This window comes from Sebastes fasciatus, chromosome 3 (assembly GCF_043250625.1).
Source record: "Sebastes fasciatus isolate fSebFas1 chromosome 3, fSebFas1.pri, whole genome shotgun sequence".
Taxonomy (NCBI): Eukaryota; Metazoa; Chordata; class Actinopteri; order Perciformes; family Sebastidae; genus Sebastes; species Sebastes fasciatus.
In genome coordinates this window covers 16,006,968-16,031,215 of record NC_133797.1, presented here as the reverse complement: position 1 = coordinate 16,031,215, position 24,248 = coordinate 16,006,968, and the positions used below count along the sequence as shown (strand labels likewise).

Sequence of the window (24,248 nt, the reverse complement as noted above, 5' to 3'; positions counted from 1 at the left end):
GCTGATCATTTCATTTGATAGGAGAGATCCTGAATTTAAGGTTCATGTTTTCATTTTACTTCTGTCTCATTTTTCCTAACCTCGAGGACAGCATAAGTAAAAATTGGCTCATCTTACCCCACTCTCCCCTACATGTCAAAAATGTGGAAAATTTGTAAATTAAAAAATATTTGTTCAATAATAATCTTAATCATATTAGTACCCTATGTTTATAACCACTGGTTTACTATTATTCTGATGTTTATGTTCCTTATGTGACTGGTTTATACTAGTTTTCTTCAACCTGTACAATGCACAATTATGATTTAAATAAATAAATAGGCCTAATTTAATATAGTCTGATTATCCAAGAAAATATGAAAATAACAAAAAATAATAATAATAATAAAATGCAGTTCATGTGTTCATTTTAGAGTCTATTTTTCAATCATTCAAAGAGACTTTTAGAAACAGAAAAAATGTTGTAGCCTATTTAGATGATATGTTTTAAAAAATGTATTTTTTAATTTCCAAATTTTTTCTGTCATTTCCAAACTTTTTTCATTTTTTTCTTAATTACCTAGATTTGTGCCTTCTCATTTGAAAGAAAACCCACATGTTGTGATTCACAACTTTAACACTAGATGGCCTTATACACTGCCAACTTCACTTCTAACCTAAATACACGATATCTGAGAGTAGAATAGTCAATACATCAACACATGTCAAAAGCATGAGCTGTTATTTCTGAAGGAAAAAGAAGAAGAAGAAAAATAATTAAGCTTGCCTTTCTATTCTTTGAGCTTTAAGTGGAAAGCTAATGAAATGAAAAGGAAACCTTAACTCCACTAAGTACTTTGAATTATCCTTCAAGTAGATTTTAACGGAGATAAATACACTGCTACTAATACCACACTCAGAAAGTCAAACATTACGTGTTAGTATGACGGATGTGACTCATTTTCCAGGAGCTAAGATTAACGTTTAACTGTCTGGTTAGACCTGCTATGCCTGTTTGTAAAATGTAGGCTGTCGGTATGTAGGTAGGTCATGTGTCATGTCTGACTAAAACTAGTGTCTGTATGTTCGTCATGCTTAAATAAGTTAAGTTTATATGAGAAAGCCCATAATTGTGTGGGTTGCACTGGTGAAATAAAACTTAAAGAGAAATTTCCAAACAATCTCAAACAAAATTTACCTGAAAAAGACCTCCAAGATTTTGTAAATAAGGAAGACAAAAAAAACCTTCCAGATGGAGGACATTTTACTAAAGAGTAGCCTCTTTGCCTATAAGGGACAATAAAACATCAACATAGACTGTTACCTAATTACATTTAAAACACATTTGTTCTTGTGAATTAAAGCAGTGGCATTTTTGTTTAACTAATGGCTTTATTAATGCCTAATATATGATTTACTACAAAAAAAAACTGATAAATGTTTGCTCGTGCAGACTTGATGGATTTTTCACAACCTTACAACCCAAAATTTGTTCTCGGCTTATAACTGATCTATAAAGTACATAAAGATTTATGAATCATTATAAACCCATTACCGCTAATAAATATGCCTATATATATATATATATATATATATATATATAGGCATATTGCACAATGTTTTATTCTGGTAATTGTGTGCGTGTATGTGTGTGTGTGTGAGAGAGAGACCAGAGGAAGTTCTGGCTTTGACCTTTCACAATAAAACACCTGTTAATCGTCCAATGTTGGTGCAAGTACACTCCTTGACAGCAAATATTAACAAAACGCAGAGAGGACAGTTCAGTTTGTTTTCATTTCAATAAAAATAATATATAACAGTATACAAGTTGTAGTATATATACTATATAGTTTGAATCCATGTCAGATGTACAAAACCTCTTGGACTTACCGATTCTGTTAAATGAGGCATGAAACAGAAATGTTGACATCTGACAAAGGCCTGAATCATTCCCCCTTTATTCCTTTTATAGTAATCTAACTCCACAGAGTCTGACAGTATCAGTATCAGACAGGCTTAAAACACAAAGGTCAGGGCCGGCTCTAGCCTTTCTGGTGCCCTAGGAGAAATTCTGATTTGGGCTGTTGTGATGCGCCCATCAAACCTCCCAACCCGGGTCCCCAGTGCGCACAGCCACTGTGTGAAATTCAAGTGCGGCCGGGCAGATGAAAAAGTGTGAGAAGGAGAGTTACAGGGGTGAAAAGTGTATTTCTTTCTTTCTTTCTTTCTTTCTTTCTTTCTTTCTTTGCTCATTTGTTCCCTCAATGCAGAAAATGAGGAGGGTCGCCTTCTGGCATTTAAAAATAATAATAATAACAATAATAACATATATATTTTTAGAGGCCGCCACCTTCTTACAGGACCGCCTACATGGCCTATGCCTTAAGCCAGCCCTGACAAAGTTCAAAGGAACACACTAATATCAAGGAACAACAATCTATAGTCAAAGACATACAGTATAGGCAATATACTTTTTTACACACTTTGGCCAGACAGAGGAGCAAATTCAGCAAAAGACTTCTCCTACCTCGGTGTACCACGGAGCGGCACAGAAGGTCCTTCCTACCCACTGACATCAGACTGTACAACTCATCTCTGGACTAACTAAATAACACCCCCTTCTCTCTCTCACACACACACACACACACACACACACACACACACACACTGTCAATCATCCATCCAGCAGTGCAGTCAGACATGCATCACAATTGGACATTAGTACGGGCACTTGCTAACCTGCTTTTAAGAGTATTTATTGCTAATGCTTATTTTCTATCTTATTTATTCTTATTCTATTCGTAATCTTGTTGTGTGCTTGTTCTATCTTTTGCTGCTGTAACTCAGAAATTTCCCCTCTGGGATTAATAAAGTACCTACCTACCTATAAGGTTATAAAATGTTGTAAAAATTAAAATATTGCAACTATATTTACAAAACCTGTGTTACCAACACCTGCTTAATGTTTGTAGCAGTTTAATATTAGTTATTTGTGCCTAAATCACCTAACTCTATACATCAATCACCTTTTGAAATGCATGTGCCGAATTTACTCGTTTTATTTTGAAACTCTTACCGGAAATAGGTAGAGTTTACACTGAAGACTAGTTCCGGTTGCAGCTCATTGATGTCAGAGCAGCAGAGAAGAAGCAGAAGAAGCAGAAGAGCCTCACTGAGTATTTATGTTCAGTTTAACGAGTGGAAACTTGTTAAACCTCCGGTAAACATCCAACTAGATAACGTTTACACCGCCGGTAACCGGAGCGGACACACCGGGAGATGAGAAGGCTTTAGGACGAGCTGTAACTTTGGTAAGTTTGTTGTTTAAAAAGTTGTTCAGCTTCTTTCTTATTAACTTTAAAGTAGCTAACTGTTGAAACTAATAATGTTAACGTTAGATCACCAATACAAATAATAACTATGATGTTTCAATCTAAACAAACATAATTTTAAATACAAATAAACAAATACAAGTTATGAATGAGCAAATAACGTTTGTTTACTGTCTAAAATATCCCATAACGTTAATGTTCATTGTTAATGTTCATTGTTAATGTTCTGGGGTTTAATGCTGGTATTTTAGTATTAATATTTTAGTAATTTTTATTATTGTATTTGGTAATATATTCGTATAGTGATTTATAATTTAATTATAATGCTATAAATTATTATTATTATTTATTATTTATTTATTATTATTTTTTTGTGTCTTTCTAAGTGGCACTACAATAACTAATAATTCTATGCTGTTTCAATCTAAACATCATTTCAAAAACAAATAAACAAATAATAAGTGGCACTACAATAACTAATAATAATATACTCTATAATGTATGTTTCCTTCAAATGTGTGTGGTACTGAATTCAGATTTTATTGTCAACTATTAACTATAGAGTAATTATACATACAGGTTCTTAGTGTATATATGTTTTATATTATCTTAAAATACTCCTACACTCTATAATGTTAATATATTTCCTTGTGTGTGTGGGGCTGAATTCTGAATTTTAAGCTTTTTTTTACAGGGTGATTATATAAATATTACTCCATGTACATACACATACTTTTTTACCATAATGTATATGTAGTATGTTGCCCTAAGCAGTTATTGTGGTTGTCAGGCCGGTCTGTCCGGCTGTGTGTAGCCCAGCTGGCCTCTTTTGTTCCGGCCATACAAACTGATTAGCATGCACCATCCTACCAGAGCATCTGTCCCCACAGACGCTGCTATTGTTCCCACTTTAAAACTTGAAAGTTGGCCCTTTTTTGTCAAACTGTCCGCTCATATTAAAAGCTTATAGACATGTCAACCCCTTCTCCTAACGCAAATGTTGACCTAAAACCTGGAGAAAGTTTAGACTGGGTGGATTAAACCAGAGGGTGAACAGACGTGATGGTCACAGTTTAAGCTGTCAGTCATCTTAGACCTAGAGGTGGGCGATGTAGTTAACATCAGTACCACAATATCAATACTGTTTCCTTCAGTTTTTCATAGCATGGTCTGTGGAAAAACCACCTCAGCTAACTTTTATGAATTATTACATTAAGCCTCTGGGAAAAGGAGCAACATCATTATATAATGTGCCCATTGTTTAGGATGTCATCTACTAAGAAAAAATAATTGGGCTGTCCTCGACCAAATTCTTAGTGGACTAACATGGATTCGTTTTCAACTATTACATTAATCGCCAAATATTTTGATCATTGATAAATCGATTTGAGTAATTTTTTAAGAAAAAAAAGTCTAAATTGTGTGATTCCAGCTTCTGAAATGTGAATATTTTCTGGTTTCTTTACTCTTCTATGACAGTAAAATGAATATCTTTGAGTTGTGGACAAAACAAGACATTTGAGGACGTCATCTTGGGCTTTGGGAAACATTGATCCACATTTTTCACCATTTTCTCACTTGGAAGTCGCTAAGATAATATTGAACTATTGCCCTACTCTATTAAGACCTTTACTAACAAAACTATATATTTTTAAGTTATTTAGGGATGACAATGTCCTTTAGCTTTTTTTTGGCTCTTGTACAACATCATATGATCTAATATTTAAATGTAAACTTTCTAAAACTTAATTATAATGATTTTATTATGATATTGATCTTTGAGTTAATCCTCCAGCGCTGCTTTACGTCTTTTGTGCTTTAATGATTGATGAGTAATCCAGCTTCGTTTAAATGTCCTCATTTTTTAAATAATCTCTTTAAACTGTTTACATGGAGTAGTAATGGGACCAGACTAGTGCCTTAATCTGCTCTTAATTGAATCATTAGTGCACACTGATGGTATTGTCTCTATGACCTCCCCCCAACCAACACACACATCCACCCTCCGCCTGTTATGGAGACACTTTGATGTGTTTGACAGGCTGCTCACTGACACTCTACAGCCACAGCCTTTATCTCTGTCTGTTGTCATGGTGAACTGGGTTAGTTGTGTGTGTGTTGTGTGGACCGTGCGGGTATTTCCTCTTCAGGGCTGGTGTGAAAACACACCCTCTCTCAGTGAGCTGGTCTGAGTTTGGCAGGTTGGAGGAGTCAGTCAGTACTAGAGTTATTTAACGTGTGTGATTTATAAATCAGTCAGTACTTTTGTCGGGATCCTGTAGGAATGATGACTTTTTCCAGTTATCTGATTGATCAGTTGTCGGGCTAGTAGCAGGTTTTCATGTTATCCTCTGAAATGAACCTACTCCGGAGCAAGTAAGCCGAGCAGCATAGGTTACCAACCATGGTGATGTCACAAGTTACCATGGAGATCTACCCCAGTTAACAGTGAGCAAGCTTCTTGATACCGGAGTTAAGTTCAAAGGGAGCTGGCTGAGCCACTTATTTCCCCTCAGGGCCTCAGGTGATGATAGTGAGACCTGTTTACCTGTTTGTTGCTTCTCTGGATAAATAATTCACTGGTTTAAATTCAACTCCACTCTGCATCTGCCAGGTTAGCTGTCACAGAGTACAAAAACACACTTAGACTGCCTCTATTTTGAAATCTGTACTAGGTAGGATATAATTAAATTAGTGTACAGATGGCAGGGTGGTTCAGGGTTAAAGATGTCACATAAGGTCCAGATCAGACTTATTGTTCTTTCACATTCACAGCTGATTTCTGTTATTTTCTCTGTTGCATTGACCATTCTGATTGAATGAGAAAGAAAGCAGTCAGTAGTATGACGACAATAGAAAGAGAATGTAATCTGTTAATAAAATAAAATAATCATGATAATAACAACATAAAACGTTAAAAATATGAACATTTGGGAAAATGAAATATAGGCCAGGCCAAGGCCAAATGCCTTATCTCACAATGTTAACGAAGGTGAAAAATAATTTGTGTATCCACCCCGTCATCCGGATCCGCGCCAAAATTGAATGGGTTCCTCTTTGGCCCGTGCTTTGGAGAAAATAGACCAGACACTGGCTGCAGAGCTCCGTGGCACGGTGTGTCCTATGTGAACGGCGTAGCGATACTTTGGCAAATTAATTGTGAAACCGTTTCAAATATTCAGTATCAATATGTATCCATACTTCGATATTTTTGACAACACTACTACATCACTGAGTCACATGACGTTACGTCCGGAGCTTAAGTTACGTAACAGAAGTATTTATTTTAACCCAAACCATGATCTTTTTTTCTAATCCTAACCAAGTAGTTTTGTTACCTAAACCTAACTGCGACCGTTTCACAACATGAACCACATGTTACAATGTAAACCATGCGCGAACCTTCTGCTTCAAGATGCTATGAGATCACGTTGTATATTTATTGTATATTGTATATTATTTTATGTCTATTTATGTCTTAGATTCTCATTTTTTACTTGTGTGATTTTCTTTTTATGCATATTTAATGAGCCTTGTTGGAGGGAGCCTGAGATCCAAAGTTTTCATTGCCAATGACTGCTTCTCTGTAATAAATAAATAACTTGAACTGGAACTTGAATGATGACAAGATTTAGTCGTTGATTATGTAAAGCGTCTCGACTCCGTGCAGCTTTGTGTTGTTGATTAGAAATCATGAGATCTGAGTCACAAGTGAGGGATAAAATCAACTTTGAGCTGCGGCGTGAACAGAGCGACGTGTGATTCACCTCGATGTCGGACTCGGCGGGGGGGGACGCTACGTCTCAGTCACGAGAGGAAAGAGACGCACAAAAGAGCGGTTGTTGCGGAGGATTGAAGTCACTTTAGAAGTCGTCCTCTTTATCTGGTGTCCAGTTACAGGCAGTGAATGGGTCTCTGTCCTCCTGTAGTTCACTGGCTGTATTCATGGCCACTGAAATAAGCTCTAGTCATGATGGAGGGCTGAGGCTCTCTTTTCATGATACGTGGATCATTAAATGTCTTTCACCCACTGAACCCAACAGATTTCCAACAGGCCTGGAGGGTTTCCCCCCAGGAAATGAGTTAGAGGGGGTGGGAAGCATCAGTCAATATCACTGAACTACAGTTTGATTGATCTCAACCACAGGTTATATTGCAGACAAAAAAATAATATAACTCCAATCAATTATTGATGCACATCCGGCTGATCAACATCTAGTTCTAAACTAACTTTAACTCAATCCTGTGTTGAGTAAGACAGACAGACACTCAGACAGACAGACAGATACAGCACTGTAACGCAAAGATGTGAGGCCCCCCGCAGCTGACCCTGAGGGGGCCCCTCCCCTGCAGCACAGCGCAGGCACATTTTAGTGAGGATACTTAGCATTTCAAACGCACAACGAAAATTAACAGACCACTTTAGGACACTGGACACAGATTATGGAGTTGATTGTATTGAGTCAATTTTAAACTGTTGGAGCTTTTAACCGCCCACCCACTCGTGCCAGTTTTACTTCCTGTTCATTCTCTTCAAACAGAGAATGGGGGTGGGGGTTAAAGTCAGACGTAATTCATTACCATGGCAACCAGATTGCATCGTTTTTCAACCCAGTTTATATTAAACCAGTTTGGATGAGTTCACTGTTTATCAGACCACAAATGAGACAAGAATAGCCACAACACACAGACTCTCTCACACTCGCTCTCTTCTTTACCGTCTCCTCCAGGCGAGGAATGAAATAGTTCTTGTTGTTGACAGGTGCCTCGCCGGGGGGCTGCGTGGGTATACTATATGGGCCAGGACAGACAGTGAGAAAACTTTAGAGACTTTATAACAGCACACGAATAAACCACACAGTACACAAACAAATGTCAAACACAAGTACTAACATAATAGTTAAGAACCCGTTTAAGCATATGTATGCGCACAAGTGTGCAAATTGCAGTATGATGTGTAAATGAATGTAATTATAAAAAAATGAAAATGTATTTGTGAGTCCAGCTGTTATATTCTGACAAATATCAGCCGAGTTTTCCTTACCATTTCCTCACTAAACTGGATCTGATTTAGCTGTTAGCCTCGACAATTCCCAACTTGTTAATCTCGGAAGGTTGCACTGACATCTTCAAATGTCGGTTTAATGTCATATAACATAAAGAAAAGCGAACCTGGTACCAGGTAATGTTGGGGTTTCTGACCTAATTATCAAAATAGTCATACAGTATATAGCTGTTTTTTCTTAAAATATTGGACCATGTATGTATTGTTTTCATCCATGTTTACTTGCTAGCTGTCTTCTTCTCTGCATTTCTTGATGGCGTTACCGCTGCCATAGAACCAGAGTAATAGTGTGAAACCATTGACAGGAATGAGTATGCACACATAAAAAATGCTCCATAGTTCTACTAGTGGTCAAAAACTTCACAGGTTGCCTTTAAATAGATAGCCTTAACTCCAAAAGGGCTTTTTAAGCTTAGAAGGTTTCTCATGCTTCCAGGAAAACCTGGAATTATAATGATGCATGCAGCGTTATTTCCAGGCATGTACAAAGCCTAAGAAATTATAAAATTGACCAAATTTTCTGGAAAACAATGAGTTGTGCTGAACAAACTGTGCAACAGAATTACAGCACATTGAAGCATAACATAGACAACTTTGTTTCTGGGTGAAGTGTGTCTTGAAGGTGCAGATATGATATGTTTAAATCAGGCTGATAGTTGTTGTCACTGTCTGTTAAAGCAGCTCTGAGGCAGCAAGAACCAGCGTTAAGATCTTTAGCAGCTCTATTTCCCAGCACATGGCAAAGCAGAATAATGATTATCATCTTCACCATGTCTTTATCATACCACATCCTAACCGTTGATATTTTTTTACTTTGATATTGGCGACACTTGATGCTGTTTTTGTTTCCTGTCTCTTGATTTTATCTCGTTAAAAGAGGAAACCTGCTGCAAAACAGCTTCATAGTACAGTTGCTTTTTTATTTATTTATTGTCCTTTATTTAATCAGGTTAGTCCCATTGAGATCAAAGATCTCTTTTACAAGGGAGACCTGGCCAAGATAGCAACAAGACAGTTATAGTGAAAGTAACAGACAACACATAAATTAACAACATGAAAACTTCCTCATACAACATACAAACTTGCACACAGACAAACTGGACTGCAGCGATTTCACCAGAGCCTTAAACTCATTCAAGGTAACTAAGCTTTCACACAATGATAACTATATATATATTTTTTAGTTCCTATCTGTTGTAGTTTTTGAGTTGAGTATTCTGAACCTCTTTGGCAAGACCAGAATTTTTGTCTCTGGTGTAATGAGTCTTTTGAACAAACCTTAAAGTCTTTTGGTTTGTGAAATCCAACACATCAGTGCAGAACTCCTCATAACAACCACTTCGGCCTTTTGACATCAGAGTTGTGCTTCTGACTTCGACTTGTTTTTATTTTATGGTACAAAGGATTATAACATCAGTCCCAGTGTGCTGCTGAGTGAGTCACCCCGTCACGGACGCACACCTCACAACCCCACTCAGTGTACTGGAGTGAATTCACACATTGTCTACCCCTGTTGCCCCAAGCTCCCAGTACAGAGACAGTGTGGGTGTATTGTAATAATGAATGGTGTTGTGTTGAAGCCTTTGTGTGTGTTTGTATGAACTTCTGAAGAGGTTTTTTAAAATTCAAATTAAATATCCAAAGTGACGCTTTCTCAAACTTATCTTAAAATGTCTTCTTTTCATCGTGTCTGCAGGTGATGTGTATACCGGCGCTGATGTAGACGCTCTGAGGGTGACAGTGGGAAAGTCCTCACCCTTCTTCCCCCCTCTCCCTGAAAGCTGCACAGATGTTTTCGCTCGGTCAGGAAAACATCCTCACCTCCCCTGCTTCCACCAAAGGACCAGTCAAATATGGAGAGCTCATTGTGCTGGGGTAAGAAGTTCACTAAGGAGCTTTTACAGATGTGGTCAAAACTTCTAAATCATCAGCTTTAAAGGTTTTGCTTGTTTTAGCCATTTAACTACTCGTATACGTGGACTTTACATTACTGCTGACCATTTAATTTTCTTAAGAATAACATCTGTGTTTGGACCGGGTTCCTTCTTTTCAGGCATGCATTGGAAAGAGACCATTTCAGTATGAAAATCTAACTTGCTTTAGGTAGTAATCCACCGCAGTGGTCTGCTTTATTTGTTTATCAGGAAACTTTATAGAGTGCTACAGGAATGAGTCCTAAAACCCGGAAATGAGTTAGCATGTCAGCACTTCCGGTTCCCTCATCTCAAAGTCAATGTTTTTTTTTAATGGGTTTTTAGTTAGATGTCTGAGATAAGGTCTGTGGTTAACACAAGTTGAAGAGATTTTAACGTTTTGTTCTACGACACCTCACTCATCAACTTTGAAGCCTTTATGTGTCTTAAAAAAGGCGGTTGCTAGCACGTGGCCAAATGAGACTACTAAATGTCCTCATGCCGACTCGTCTGCCTTTACAGCCTCATTGTGTATACTCACGCTCATGCGACCGTGGTGTAGTTTGTTTATAGCCTAACGTTAGCTTTTTACTTCTGGCGATTGCGTTCACACTTCAGAAATCATAAAAGTGGTGTTCATTTGTGGAGATTATTTTACGGAACAAAACATGTAAGTATCATAAACGCCACAGAGCTAATTTTCTGTAATAATCCAAAACCCAATGGAAAAATCACCTTGGCTTTTTGTCGAGGGAACCAGGGCGATGCTAACTTCCTGGCTGGCCTACAAAAATACGTCATCCCTGGAGCACTCTATTTCAACATGTGATTTTTCAGTCAGTCTTGAAACTCATCTAGGTGGTGCTTTCAGGGACACTATGACTATTAGCTCAACAAGCTAATTTACAGAGCCAGTCAAGAAAGAGTTGATCAACACATCCAGTCTCTTTTTAGCTACTTGGTGTACCTGTTGTTTGCATTTTTTCAAATCAAACATAGGAGACAACGGTTTGTAAATGTATAAACAATATTAAAACTGTGTTTGGGCCTTTTTATTTTTGCTTTGTGATAATGCTATTTTGCCAGAAGCTGCACAGATTTGGATCACATACTCATAGATTACATCAAAATTCCAGTTTTGTGACATGTCAAGTTCATCCAAAGCAAAAATGGAGAGCTGAAATGAATTGTAGTCTAGGAAATGAAAGAGGAAAAAGGCTTCTTTTGCAATAACATTAGCATTGCTTAAAAAGCAACACTGGCTTCCTCTTTCATGCGTTGTTGCAGCAGGAATGTCTTTACAGAAGGTTCTTGCACAAAAACATGGAGAAGTTCATCAAACAATGGGGTTCTGACTAGTTTTTCCACATGCTTAATGCAGTGCCATCTGGCAAGATAATACAAGTCTAATATAGATGGAGAGATTACTATATTAATCCCTGCAGGAAATTGTACTGTTGCAACAGCTTATAGCAAACAAGACAAATATAATGAGCAATAACTTAAATCAACAACAAGACAGAATGAGTAGGATTATCCTCACTCGTCACTTCTGACTGGCAAGAAGTGTGTGGTGGTGTTTGTATCTAGAGACTCGCAGCCCTCTGCCTAGATTTTTTCTTTTTTCTTTTTTTGAATATGTAACAGATTTTTGCTATCTTGAGAAATATAAAGTACTTTTCTACAAAACACTTTTTTCATCCAACAAAGAATGAAAGCCAAAGCTCTTAAATGTTAAATGTTGTCTTAAAACAAGTAGTCGTACAAGAACTTTGCCTGTATAAAATTGTCTAAAAGTGGCAATTTTTAAAATGTAAATCAAAAAATTATGTGATCAAAGTTTTATGCAAGCTTTACATATACATACATACAGGTTTTGATACTGGGGTACTTTGATACTGGATACCCAGCTCTACTGTGTGTAGTCTTGGCACTTGATAAGCCTTTAAACTAAACTTCTTGGTTTGTATTTTTATATTCTAGCTGTAGCAGAAAGCCTACACTATTCTAGACGTATGCATTGTTTTGCCACAGTGCTTCCTCTAGTCTGAAATATTTAATCCCGATTAATCGCACATTTCTGTTCAAAATGTACCTTTAAAGGGAGAGTTGTCCCAGTGTTTCATACACTTATCAACATGGGAGTGGGCAAATATGCTTGCCTTATGCAAATGTATGTATATACAGTATTTAATATTGGAAATCAATTAACAACACAAAAAATGTCAGATATTGTCCAGAAACCCTCACAGGTACTGCATTTAGCATAACATGGCAAATTCAAGCCCAACAGGCAGCAACAGGTGTCAGTGTATCAGTGTGCTGACTTGATTATGACTTGCCCCAAACTGCATGTGATTATCATAAAGTGGGCGTGTCTGTAAAGGAGAGACTCGTGGGTACCCATAGGACCCATTTTCATTCACATATCTGGAGGTCAGAGGTCAAGGGACCCCTTTGAAAATGGCCATGCCAGTTTTTCCTCACCAAAATTGAGTGCAAGTTTGTTTAGATTACTTAGCCTCCTTCACGACATGCTAGTATAACATGGTTGGTACCAATCGATTCAACAATGCTTTAAAACCATAGTTGCGTTAATGCGTTAAAGAAATTTGTGGCGTTAAAACAAATTTGCATTAAGGCGTTATTATCGCGTTAACTTTGACAGACCTCATGTGTATGTTTGTCCAGAAAAATAAGATTAAAGCAAATCACTTAGTTTGAGCTCAGTGGGCCTTGTAAGATTTTTTGTGCAGTATGACATTGTTCAGGAGCAGCATAACAGTTAAATGTGTAGAAAGACTCCACCACAGTAAAGAATGCAGCTGACTTCCTGACTGAAGGCCATTCACTGTGGACACAAGAGAGCGCCTGTGGTTCAGGGAGGTGGAGACACGTCAGGAGAGTTGTGGCTGCTGCGGTTTCAGACCTTTTGTTTGCTTTTGTATCATAGTGTCCACATGTGGAACTAAACAGTCTGCGAGACCCAGTAACTGGCAATTACACTGGTCATAAGGTTTAATTTTAAAGAGCCAGATAGTTTGTGAAAACAGGGGTTGTGTCATGTGTCATGCATTGGAGCCACAGTGGAGCTGGGGTGGTCTGAGAAAAGAAGGTGGTCTCACTTTATCTGAAACGCAGGAAGTTTGCATTATCCAGTGAAAGAATGGCTCCACTTTTAACTGAACTCAAATGTTTACTTGACCTGCGGCTGGCAGCAGTCTGGCTCTGAAGATAAACTCTAGCCAAACTGACTTTTAATTTAAGGTCCAACAACATGTAGCTTTCATAATTTTATGCTCAGGATGAGAACAATGTTCTGCAAATAAATTATGTTTTGCAAAAAAAATGTTGTTCAGTTTAAGTTGTACTTACATAACAGGCGTCCTGATGGATAAATGGTAAACCACATTACCACAGCATCCTGCTTTTGAATTTTGGACTGAAACAGTTGTTGCTCTTCAGCTTTCTCTCGCCCAAAAAGCTTCCTGTCTCCAGTGAGAGCAGTGAAAAAAATGTTTGGGAAACATGCCTGTTTGACTTCTTACCTGCATTAGGTAGATAAGTCCAGGACATGTTTAGCTTAGCATAGCATAAAGACTTGAAGTAGGGGGAAAATGCAACTTCCAACAGCTTCAAAACTGTCTGATTTACATGTTGTATCTTTATTGAACAGGTGTAGAAATAGACAAGTAAAAATTAGACATTTTGGTTACTTGGACTTGTCGTAGCTTTTTGACTTGGAATGACTAAAAATCCTCCCCAAAGAGATCAAAGTCTTCATTTATGAATCAAGTCCTTATTTTCATGATACACAGTTCTCTGAATCAAATCAACAGCAGCCAATCGCATCGCACAAGCAGCAGAGAGTGGTGTGTTTGTCAGTGCAGACCAGCAGACATACAACAGATGATACTGTAGATTAATACATTCACATTTAAAGATTTAAAGACAGGATTAACACACCAAGACACATAAGCAAAGAAAAGTACAACAAAGCTTGAAAAATAAAGGTAAAGAATAGACATATATATATTATGTACACAAGTATGTGAAAAAGTAGAATAAAAATATATAAAATAATAATAATAAAAATTTGAAAAAAACGGAACAGAACGCCGATGGACCGTACAGTGCCCTAGTACGATTGCTCCCCCTCTCCGCTCAGCTTTCACATTAGTAAAGTTGTTCCGTACACGAGTACGCTTGCGTCATCATCCAGCTGTTCTAGTGGTGGAGCATTGTAAAACACTTCATTCAAACTTGAGAGAAACAAAATAAACCTCACCAGTGCGTACTCGGGTACGATTCGTCGATCCGTGCCCGAGTACGGTAAGGAGCGTTCACACTAATCAAACGAACTGGACTTTGGGGACAAGTGTACTTGGATCCGGGCCTGGGTCCCTGATGTGAAAGCAACCTAAGGGCGTTTTTACATTAGGTACGATGCCGTGACGTGCCCAAATACGATTGCCCCCCCTCTCCCCTCAGCTTTCACATTAGTAAAGTTGTTCCGTACCCGAGTACACTTGCGTCATCATCCACGTGGATTTGTTTATGTTGAAGTCAGCTGTTTTAATCAGCGGAGCATCGTAAAAACACTTCATTCAAACTTGACAGAAACAAAATAAAACTCACCAATACTGACATCGTTAGTCTTTCCAGCAATCACCAACACTGGTTTGGCCGAAATAAACTCTTATTTCACTGAGTTTGATGTGAAAATAGGCAGACTCTACACGTTGTCTACCCCCCACCCACCCCGTCTCTCTCTCTCTGCCCGCTGAGCAACTGAGCGGCTCTCATTCTTCGCAGACAGAACATTAAATTAGCTAAATAAAATAACAAACATCACTCAACCCCATCGCCTATTGTTTATATTTTAATGAACCTCTCGCCTGCCTTCCTGCTTTATCACCCACGGCCGTGCAGCTCAGAGGATGAGATCGGTACATGCTGCATGCATATACAGACATAGATATTAAACAGTTTTATATGTATACAGATTTAGGAGGAGACCGACGGCATTGAAATAAGCCTGCCCTTTCAAAACTATTCACTAACTGCTAACGTCACTTGTGTACCAGAGTACACATGAACCGTACTCCAGACCACCTTTTTAAGTGGACTCGGGCACAGATCGACGAACCGTCCCCGAGTACGGTACGCAGCGTTCACACTAATCAATCGAACTGGACTTTGGGGACAAGTGTACTCGGATCCGGGGCCGGGTCCCTGATGTGAAAGCACCCTAAAAGACTTGCTGGTCTTTACTTGAGGATTTCATAGTCAAGACTTTGTCCCACCTCTGGTAGATAGTGTTTATTGTTCAGGAGCAGCATAACTCTGTCTAAACACAGTTAAATGTATCGAGAAACTCCACCGCAGTAAAGAATGCAATTGACTTCCTGACTGGAGCCCATTCACTGTGGACACAAGAGAGCGCCTGTGGTTCAGAGAGGTTGGCTGCTGTGGTTTCAAATCTTTTGTTTGCTTTTGTATTATTGTATCTAGAACTGAAATAAAGCTGTCAGGGACCCTACTACTGTCCCACTGTTTCATCACTGAAGTATAAACCAGGATTGGACTTCTTTTGGCAGATTTCTCTGATCAAAATATGGGAATTCATTTACCAGTTTGCCTCATTAACAATTAGGGCGTTATATACTGTATATCTTAATCATAATTAATCTCTAAAATCAATGCTGCAGTTTTGTAGATAACCTGTGTTAATCTTCTGTGAATGCTATGAGACATTTCCCATCTTGTGTGTTCAGGTGTAACGGCTCCCTGCCCAACGGTGACAAGGGGAGGAGAAAGAGTCGCTTCGCTCTGTACCGCAGGAACAAGGCCAGCGGTGTGAAACCCAGCACTGTCCACTCATGCAGCACACCTCAGGCTTCCAAGGTGAGAGATTAACACACTGGTAGCAGTGTCCATCAGGCCCTATGACATGCAGCACAGCAGTGAGACCTTTAGCAACACAAAAGAACACAGAAAGTGAACTTGCTCTTGTATATTACTTTTTAAATGGGGTTGTATGAAGTAACTGCAGTGAACTAATGAGGCATGGAAACACCTTATTCCATGCTTTATCAGTTCTGTTTCTGTGCATATTACCAAGATACATACTGTAAGTGGATTTATATTAAGTGGAAATTTGGAGTTTGCCACATATTTATACACAATCATCATTAAAGGGCGGGTTCATCTTTGTTCTTTTTCATTTTTTTCAAATGGAAACACCCACTCAGCAGTAACAAAAAGCAATGATGTAGGTTAGCAAAGTAAGCTAATCAATGACGTTATCAATAATGTGAACACTAGCACTTGCTGAGTCAACGTTAGCCTTGCTAAGTTTGGAAATAGCTGAAAGGGTTAGTATGGATTTTTGAGAATTTTGGTTGTATGTATACTATCGTCTTCTGCAAGGTAACATTACTGTTTTTGTGAATGTAGTCTGGTGGCTTTGAAGAGAGCGATATAATGGCTTCAGTTACTGTTGGAACGAGCTGTCTGACGGCGAGGTAAAGCAGTTGTGGACGGGAGCAGCAGATAAACACATTTTAGCCACATAAAAAAATCAATATCAGTTTAAGTGTACACTATATTTTGAATATTTTCGCCTCTTTACCTCGCCGTCAGACAGCCCTTTCCGACGGGGAACTGAAGCTGTTATATCGCTGTCTTCATAGCAACCAGACTACATTCATAAAAACAGTAATTTCACGGGAGTTGCTGGTCTACCGCTGCATCAGTCGGTTAGACGTTGATACACTGACTATAATGAATTATATATACTGTACATAAAGCACTGTCATCATGCAGAAACCTACGTCAGGTCACGTGGGAAAAGGTTTTAAGAAGGGCTTGGGATAATAGCATTTTGATGCTGAAACATACATACTTTAAACAAAATTTGAATGTTCGGAATTGAAGATATAAGCAACACCACTGGGAAGCTACAGAATGATATAAAAACCTAAAAAACTAAATAATGGGTTAGGACCCGCTCTAATAAAATATGCCATTATTGAACAAAAAGAACAATAACAGTTGTGTTTGTCCTTAAACCTTAAATACATTGTAACAGTGCATCTCTTGTGTGTTTCTAAAGGCTGTAAGCAACAAGGAGCAGCACAGTATTTCATACACTCTGTCCCGGGTACAGACGGTGGTGGTGGAGTACACCCACGACAGCAACACAGACATGTTCCAGGTCTGTAGCATCCTCTAACTCTACCTGATGTCACTTCAGATGTACAGATCAAATTCAACTGTTCATGGTTTATTTTTGTGTGTCTGGATGTTCACACAATGATTAGACAACAACCTGTAAGTCAAACTGACACAGTCTGTATTATTTTCAGTCAGCAGAGTTCTAGCTTTCTTAATATGAGCTTCATTCTCTTTAACTTTGTGCCTTTCCTCACACTTGAAGTAAATCATTTAGTCTTTCATTACTGAAATCTTGTATCTCCAAAAAGTAAATTTCTTCATAGTTAAGAAAAATAGCTTTGCTTTTGTTCTTGTGCTTGTTTGTTTTTGACCTCCATACATTTTGCATATCGCACAATGTGGGTTTGGCGCTCGGTATAATTTCCTCAAACCACAAAAGACTGTGGTTGGTACAGTAAGTCATTTAGAGAAAAACAAAAGAAAAATGAGAAACCACAATTGAGGAATTAGAAACAGAAATGAGAATCAACACAGCTGCAAACAAATTGCTGTGATAAAAATGACAGAAATTATCCAGTTTCTTAAAGTTATTGTGAGGAACTTTGAAGTGGTTATGAAACAGTCTCAATTTAATACTGATGCCTCTATATGACCTACATAAGTAAACAAGACCATCAATGACAGGATTGGCTATTTCTATATAGTTGTTCTTGTCATCGGTGCCACCTGGTCAGATTCTGCGCAGAATCAAACGAAATCATGCAGGTTCACCAGAAACTCCTTCAGCTCAGACGGCAGCGAAACCGGATCTGCGGACAGACCTAGATCCGATTTCGCTGCCGCCTTCGACCTGCAGTCGGAGCTCCAGCACGAGGAGGCTCCTCCTCCGACCTGGAGCAGAGCTTCGCCTCACTGCTCCTTCAGTCCCCTCTGGGAGCCAACACTGACACCATGCTGCTGGAGGCCGAGGCCGTATTGCCGGGCCCTCTGGAGGGAAGGGAGGCATGAGAGAACCAGAACCAGGACAGCGCGGGGCAGACTGTCAGACCCTGCTGCAGTAAAATTAGAGGTTTTCTAAAGGGACTCTGGTGCTCTGAAACACTATCGCTTTTGTCGCCACATACCGCCAAAATCAACACAAAATTAAAGTTCCTCGTAGTAGCTTTAAATGTAAAAGCCTCAGTTTGACTTTTGCCCATTTCCTATTGTAGTTTTCCGGCATTTTCTCATGAGACAGGTGGGACGTACAGGCCACTTAATCAAATCACTGACATAGTGTCCCACTGTACATGACACTTAAGATAAAATCGTCTGCAGGCATCAGCATGTACACACACATACTAGAGTTGGTAACATAAATCTTGTCTGTGTATCATGACAGATTGGTCGTTCGACAGAGACTCCCATTGATTTTGTGGTGACAGACACACTGCCCGATGGTCAGGGCCATGCTGACGGTCAGACGGTTCAGAGCACCATCTCCCGTTTCGCCTGCCGCATCATCTGCCAAAGAGACCCTCCTTACACGGCACGGATCTACGCCGCAGGCTTCGACACTTCCAAGAACATCTTCCTCGGTGTAAGCTGCACTAACTGGTGCTGTTTGAGTGATTCATTATTACATTAATTGTTTTTAAGGCTAAACATTGAGTCTTGAATTCTCCACAGGAGAAAGCAGCGAAGTGGAGGATGCAGGACGGTCAGATGGACGGACTGACCACCAACGGTGTTCTGGTGATGCACCCGCGCCACGGCTTCATCCAGGGCTCTAAACCTGGTCTGTGGAGGGAAATGTCCGTCTGCGGCAACGTCTTCACGCTGCGGGAAACCAGATCATCTCAGCAGAGGGGCAAGATGGTGGGTGACTCTCCCGGCTCTTCATGGGAGATGTAGTTTTTATGCTTCTGCGCAAGCGACAATTTTTGCACAAACGGCCACTTGAACTCAAGAATGAACTGATTAGATTTCGGTGGTCAAACGTCACTGTGACCTCACAAATCACGTTTTTGGCCATATCTGAAGAATTCATATGCTAATTACGACAATTTCACACACGTCTAACAGGATAAAATGATGATAGGGGACACACTTAAGCCCCAGACGAACCAACCCGACATCAAAGAACTAGCGGCGACGAAGGCCACCAGTTGCTTGGCCTCACGTTGCCTTTGTTTTGGCCAAAAAGTTGCACCCGAAACACACTGCAAAGACTACAGCCGACGGACAGTTCATGCATGTATGTTCTGCGCCTGCATATAACTCTCCACATGAGCAGGTCGCTGTAGTCTGTATACATTATTCAAAAAGGGAAACCGGAAGACGGGGGCGGCGGATATAAAAGCCGTTGTTATGATAAGTACAAAGCGGCGTTTACAGACCGTTTTCACCTCACTCTCACTCACTACTTATCTTCATTCCAGATGGCCATGTCGTTGTGAAAATATCCGCGTATTGGAATGATCAGATGAGATGGAGATGAAAATTGAGAAGAGCCTTCTGTGCTTGTGTCCTCTTGACTTTACTTGTCGGCTTGCTTTCCTCACGTCCTTTTCTCTTCTTGCGCACTGAATCGGCTGAACATCCAATCAGAGCGATTTCTCTCACCGACGGGTTCCGCCGCCGATTCAACATGCACCAAACTGTCCGACGGCCGACCGTCAGCTTGGTGTGTCAGAGCCTTTAGGGGACACAACGGGCAATATCATGGACATAATCATCGAACATTTTGAATTAACCATATACACTTACCTGTTCTTTGATTAATTTTGCAGCCATAGTTTGCACTCTTTATATTTCCATTATTTCCTACTTTGTTCTGCAACAATTTGCCTCAGGATAAATAAAGTGCTATCATATCTTCTGTGCATGATACAAATAAAATGGGGAAGCTCTTGCTGCTACTAGTGGTTAAAAACTCCGCAGGGTACCTTCAACTATGTTAAAACCATGAATGGTTCAAATGATGATATCAAGGTGTTTTAGTACATGTTATTTATCTTGGAATATGGATAGTAAACCCAAAGTACATGTTTCATATTTTCAGAAGAGGCTGAAGAAACCCTCAGTTGTGTTGAGTTACAGAATCAAGGAAGCCACATCTTGAATTTAGCTCTCATATAAAAATGATGCAGTCTCAGTCTCTATTTTCTTCTGCTCTTCCCTCCTTCAGGTGGAGCCTGAGTCTAACGAGCTGGTGGACGGGTCTCTCGTTGACCTGTGCGGTGCCACGCTGCTGTGGCGGACAGCAGAGGGCCTGGCGCACACGCCCACCGTCAAACACCTGGACCTGCTGCGGCAGGAGCTGAACGCCGGGCGGCCGCAGTGTCCCGTGGGCTTCAACACGCTGGCCTTCCCCAGCATGCGCCGTAAAGACGTCGTGGACGAGAAGCAGCCCTGGGCCTACCTGCGCTGCGGCCACGTGCACGGCTACCACGGCTGGGGGGGCCGCCGCGACCCCGAGGTGGAGGCGGAGTGTCAGGAGAGAGAGTGCCCCATGTGCCGGACGCGGGGCCCCTACAAGCCGCTGTGGCTGGGCTGCGAGGCGGCCTTCTACGTGGACGCGGAGCCCCCCACCCGCGCCTTCGTCCCCTGCGGTCACGTCTGCTCGGAGAAGACGGCGGCGTACTGGAGTCAGATCCCGCTGCCGCACGGCACGCACACCTTCCACGCCGCCTGCCCGTTCTGCATCCAGCCGCTGAGTGGAGAGTCCGGCTGCATCAGACTCATCTTTCAAAGCCCGCTGGACTAGAAACCTCTCAGACTTCTTATCTCAAGCCTTAACCAACAGAAGGGTGAACAGAACTATATGCTTTGAGGGTTTTTTTCATAACTTAATTTTTTATAACTTAATTTAACTTAATTTTGACCAAAATAAACGCATTTATTGTGTTGATTCCTGCCCTTTTTTGAATATCATATATGTTTCAGGCTGTGTTGTCCTCCTTTATAGTGGTGAAAGTTCTTCCCTAGCTGGACAAAACTGTGATGATGCCTCACACTTTTTTATTTATTCCTGTACCTCTTCAGTAATGTGTTTTGTAAATCAATGCAGAGTTTACCAGCAGTAATGTCTCACCTTGCCTTAAAGAGCCATTAACACTAAGACGTGATCCCCAGTTTGGTTTCAGTCCAGTGTTTTATTGTCTCACTGTGCTCCAGTTCTTGTTTCTAAAGGCGTTTCTGTGGGAAATAAGAGTTTTTAAGCAGGAAAATGTGACACAAACTCAAACTTTTCGTGATCCATAACATATTTCTGTATTTGATCCTTTTCTCTGAAAAAGTGACCTTCCTCTGTAATGCTGTTGCCTCTTTGAACACAGAATAACTGTATTTTATGATCTTAATACCAGCTTTGTATCATAACATAACAAAAATATATTTCTTGGGAAACGTTTTAAGCTGCCGTCTTGTGACTTGAAACACACACATCCAGACCGAATGTAAGTTTTTAAACAAAATCTAAATATACTACAGGCATGAATGACAATAAACCAGCAATTCTAATTAGTCAAATGAGAAATAAACACTTCAACACTTTCCCATTGGATGATGCGTGTTTCGCTCTTAAAGTGCTCTTAAAGGAATACGTCACCCCAAAATGCTCCTGTACACGTACATTTACATAAATATATATCAATACTGAAATACGAATATCTCAACAACTCCTGACCAGATTACCATGAAGTACCTAGAGGAGATTTTCTGATGATATTGGTGACTTTCTGACATTTCCTCTAGCACCACCATGAGGCCAAACATCCCACTTGTGTGTACGAAAAATTTTACATTTATTGTGTAGTTTCCTTCAAGTTTCTCTGATCGCATTCCTGATCCCAAGAGGAGGAATTGTTTTAAATTTAATGACCCAATAACGTGTTGTACCATTCTTAATTTTAGCTCTTTTTCTCGTGAGGTTATTCAGTAGTTACTTGAGGAATAAACACCTCACCCTAAAATGAAAATCCAGTCTCCACTCTTGCACACGTGCCTTTAAATATACGCATGAAAATATCTTGACATATATAATATAAAAAAGAAACTATACAATAATTCAAATACATTGTTCAGCTGACTTTTACACTTCCTGCAGCTTTAAACAGAGTAGTATCTGTTTAGGAGGTTGCCATTAAACTCAAATTAAAATTTTGGGGTGAACTATTCTTCAGTCAAACCAGCACTACTTACTTAGTCCGTGTTGCGCCTGGTGGCACATAGGTCAAGGACTAAGGATCTCCACTCACCTCTGTTGTTTGCTTTCTTCTCAATGCTGTTCCAGCTGTATCCTCTCGTCTTCATTTCTCCTTAGATGGTTCGCCTCCAGGTTGTTTTGGGCCTCCCTCTTTTGCGTTTTCTCTCTGGTGTCCAAGAACCCTGTCGTTTTGTGTAGTTCATGGTTTGTAATCTTCCTAGGCCAGAATATCCTCATGATCTTCCTGAGGCGGGTATTGTGAAAGCTGTAAAGCTTGCCTATGTCTCTTTCAGTCATTCTCCAGCACTCAGCACCATATAGAAGGACAGATAGTACACAGCTGTTGTATAACTTTAACTTGGTGTTTTCTAGTTGTATGTGTTGATTTCCAGATGTTTCCAAGTCTTAGAAATGCTGTCCTTGCTTTTCCTAATCTGGACATAATGTATTAGTCAGCTCCACCATCTGATGTTACCTGGCTTCCGAGGTATGTGAAAGATGACGTACATGTCAGTTGTTGTCCATTTAGCTCTATGACAGGTGGTTCTTTCATGCTGAGGGGCATGACTTCTGTTTTCTTGATGTTAATCTTAAGTCCCACAATGCTTGCATTCTTCTGTAGTCTAGATGTTTTGTCTTGCATGTGACTTGGTAGATGTGATAGGAGAGCGAGGTGAGAGAGAGGGAGACCAGTAAAACCTATGAAAAATTGTAGAAAATAACTAAAGCTGAGATGCAGTGGAGTAGACGTATAAAGTTGCATAAAATGGAAGTATTCAAGTAAAGTACAAGTACCTCAAACTTGTACTTATATACAGTACTTGTAAATGTTCTTAGCTACATCCGTCCACATACTTTTAATGTGTATGTTTTTACCATAATGGTTTTACAGGTGACAGATGGTCAGCAGGTGACAAGAAAAAGGTCGTAGTATTATGAGAATAAAGTCATAATATTATAAAGTAGTAATTTTACGTGCTATTTTCTTTTTTTCTCATAAAGTTATGACTTTATTCTCGTGATATTACGCTTTTTTTTCTCGTAAAGTTATGACTTTATTCTGGAAATCTCAGATTTTTTTCCCTTCAATTTGCAATTTGGCCCTCACTGCATTAGACTTATATACTATATACTTAGACTATAAGCTGTGTTACCTTTATCACAAAGCTCAAATGTTTTGCGGCTCCATACAGATTTTTTGTTTTTGTTTTTGCCTAAAATGGCTCTTTTGATAGTAAAGGTTGCTGACCCCTGGTTTAGGAGGTTGCCATTAAACTCAAATTAAAATTTTGGGGTGAACTATTCTTCAGTCAAACCAGTAAAACCTATGAACAATTGTAGAAAGTAACTAAAGCTGAGATGTAGAGGAGTAGACGTATAAAGTTGCATAAAATGGAACTACTCAAGGAAAGTACAAGTACCTCAAACGTGTACTTAAATACAGTACTTGTGTAAATGTTCTAGTTACATCCGTCCACATATTAAATTCAAACTTTATTGCAGACTTAAGGTCTAGATAAGAAAAAAGAAAACAACAACAACAGTACATTAAATATAATACAGGAAGCACTATAAAAAGTAATGATTAAAAG

The 24,248-nt window shown here is 39.5% G+C and overlaps 1 protein-coding gene across 1 annotated transcript; it reads left to right on the top strand.

Moving 5' to 3' along the window:
• The first annotated feature begins 3,099 nt into the window (after positions 1–3,099).
• LOC141764220 (E3 ubiquitin-protein ligase pellino homolog 1-like) lies at positions 3,100–21,858 on the top strand. Its single transcript, XM_074629249.1, has 7 exons — positions 3,100–3,290; positions 10,073–10,251; positions 16,067–16,196; positions 17,407–17,508; positions 18,850–19,047; positions 19,137–19,325; positions 20,638–21,858. The coding sequence occupies exons 2-7, from the start codon at positions 10,166–10,168 to the stop codon at positions 21,214–21,216; spliced, it is 1,284 nt and encodes a 427-aa protein (XP_074485350.1). The 5' UTR covers positions 3,100–3,290; positions 10,073–10,165; the 3' UTR covers positions 21,217–21,858.
• The last annotated feature ends 2,390 nt before the right edge of the window (positions 21,859–24,248 follow it).